General features: G+C 49.4%; 1 protein-coding gene across 1 annotated transcript in view; it reads left to right on the top strand.

The window, feature by feature from the left end:
• Window positions 1-594: 594 nt before the first annotated feature.
• LOC311229397 (caveolin-2-like) overlaps window positions 595-2,462 on the top strand; it is a gene marked incomplete at both ends in the record, with an annotated part of 12,852 nt that continues 10,984 nt past the window's right edge. Inside the window, one exon of the mRNA XM_084315481.1 lies at window positions 595-873. Coding sequence (XP_084171607.1) covers window positions 595-873 — 279 coding nt within the window. The remainder of the gene's footprint in view (window positions 874-2,462) is intronic.

Below are 2,462 nucleotides of genomic sequence, written 5' to 3' on the forward strand. Positions count from 1 at the left end.
CCGGGCAGTCCGGTAGAGAGAGAGAGAGAGAGAGAGAGAGAGAGAGAGAGAGAGAGAGAGAGAGAGAAAGAATGGGAGATAGACCGGAGAAGACATTCGGCAAAGCTCACCGGGTCCGGGAGTCGAACCCGGGACGGCCGTGTCGGCGCCCCCTACAGTAAACATTTTAAATGTAAAATGTAAATGGCGAAATGTAAAATGTAAAAAAATCGTCACCGTCATCATCACAGTGTCGTCAATAGGACTTTCACAAGTCATCAGAGGCTATTCGCGTCCCAATCGCTAAGACCATCTTCCCCTCCTTGGCTCTCGCCCTCCCTCTAGACATTTCTCACGCGGGTCAAAATGAAGCCCCCTGTCACTCAGCCGCCGGCGTGGAGAATGTGGTGCGTGACGGAGGCCCTGCAGGAGCGAGGGGCCAGATTCCTCGACGGGAGGGTCAGCGCTCCACCCAGCGCGCCGCTATGTTCCACCACCACCACGCCAGGGGTGACAGGGGGGCGGGCGGGCGGGACCGGCCTGTGAGCGTCCCCCTTCCCCCCCCCTCCGGGCCGTCCCGCGCCTCCTGCCCCATTCCCCACCGAGACGCACACGATGGAGGGCAAGCCGGTCGAGACGCCACCCAACCTGGAGGACATCGGGGAGCGGGAGGAAGAGGAGGAGGAGGAGGAGAGGGAAGAGGGGTACCCTCTCTGGTCCTCGGGGGGGTTGCCGCGGGAGAGGGGAGCTTCGAGGGAGCAGGTGGAGGTGGAGATGGAGGAGATGGAGGTGGAGGAGGAAGAGGAGGAGGAGGAGGAAGAGGGCTCCGTCCGCGGCGACACAAAGCCTCTGCTGCCGGACAGGGATCCCAAAGGAATCAACACGTTTCTGAAGGTAACCCTCTGACCCTTGACCCCTGACCCCTGTAATATAACCCATGGGGCACACAGACCCTCATCTGCACCTTGTTGTTTACACTGTTTATTTTTCTCGTATTTTTATATTCAGATCTCATTTTATTGCCTATATTTATGTATTTCTTACTAGTGCTGTCAGGCGATTACATTTTTTTATCTAATTAATTACAGGATTTGTAATTAATTAATCTAATTAATCGCATTTTTAATCGCATAACCATTTTAGGCCTGATATTCTATATTCTATAATCATATTTCAAATGGCATGTGTCCGGATGGCAGAATTCAGTACTGTATCTACAAAACCTTCTGTTTAATCATCTTCCATTTATTCATTTGCTTAGATTTTTCAGGTCTGATACATTTTTTTATTTATTTTTTAATCCTCTTTTTCTCCGGCCTGATTTTCTATGCTTTTTCTCCCCATCCCAATTTAGTCGTTATGCCAATTTCCCCCTCCCCTACCTGGTCGTTGTGCGCATGTTCCCCCTACTGGTCTAGGGAACCCTGAAGTCCACCACATGCTTCCTCCGACACATGCGGAGACAGCCAGTGGCTCTCTTTTCACCTGGCAGCCAGGGACGCGGGAAGGGGGGGTGCGGGGGGTGCTGCAGCACCCCCTCTCAATTATTGCAAAAAAAATTGCAAACTGTAACTGTAACACTGTATATTATAAGTTTATCCTGCTCAAAGCACGTCACCATTTTAATATTGTGTGTATTGAGCCGTACTGTATTGTAGCCATTCTCCAATCTGTTAAATAAAGTTTTCATTCATTCATTACACTACTGTATGTACACAATCATAAGTGTAAAACCGAGTAGATTTTCGAGTGATGACAGACTCTCACAGACTGATTGAATGACAGGTGAAACAACTAATTGTATTCACCTTCCGTCTCCCGCCCTTCCCACGCGCCACGAACCACTGAGCTACTGTGATACAGTGCTTGCGCAGTCAGTCGATTTGAGCTAGTAGTCAGACTTTGCTAGCACAGAATGTCTCACTCGCAGAAAAGAAAAATATCAGATTTATTTTTCGAAACGTCCCGCCGGTCCCAGTGACAGTCCCACTAAATCTGATAAACGTCAGAGAGAGACAGAGACGACAGGTTCAGCCTCAGCATCAGGTATTGAAGAGTTAACTGAGTCTGTTCCCCTATACCCCCCCTCGGGTGCCAGGGGCTTCCACTGAGGGGTGATGCAAATAGGGATGGGGTGTTATGGCAGCTCATGATGGAAAGAGTGCGCACCGAGTCTGATCCCGAGTTGAAGAATTGGCTCCAAAAGAGAGACAACTGGATGTCCAACAACATCCAAAACGAAATCTTACAGCTGCTTGCCCATGATATTCAGCGACAAATTAGAGGCAAAGCATCCAAAAGCCCAATCTTTGGCTTGAGCGCTGACGGAACCACTGATGTCACTCACTGGAAAAGAACAATTCTCGTGTAATATACAGTTAGCCGATGACAACTTGGAAGCTCAGAACTTCTTTTGGGGTTTTTACAATGCCCGGCCCAGACACAACAGCCGAGACGCTGTTTTTGTGTATAAAATACTTTTA

This window comes from Notolepis coatsorum (assembly GCF_963971535.1).
Source record: "Notolepis coatsorum genome assembly, chromosome: 6".
Taxonomy (NCBI): Eukaryota; Metazoa; Chordata; class Actinopteri; order Aulopiformes; family Paralepididae; genus Notolepis; species Notolepis coatsorum.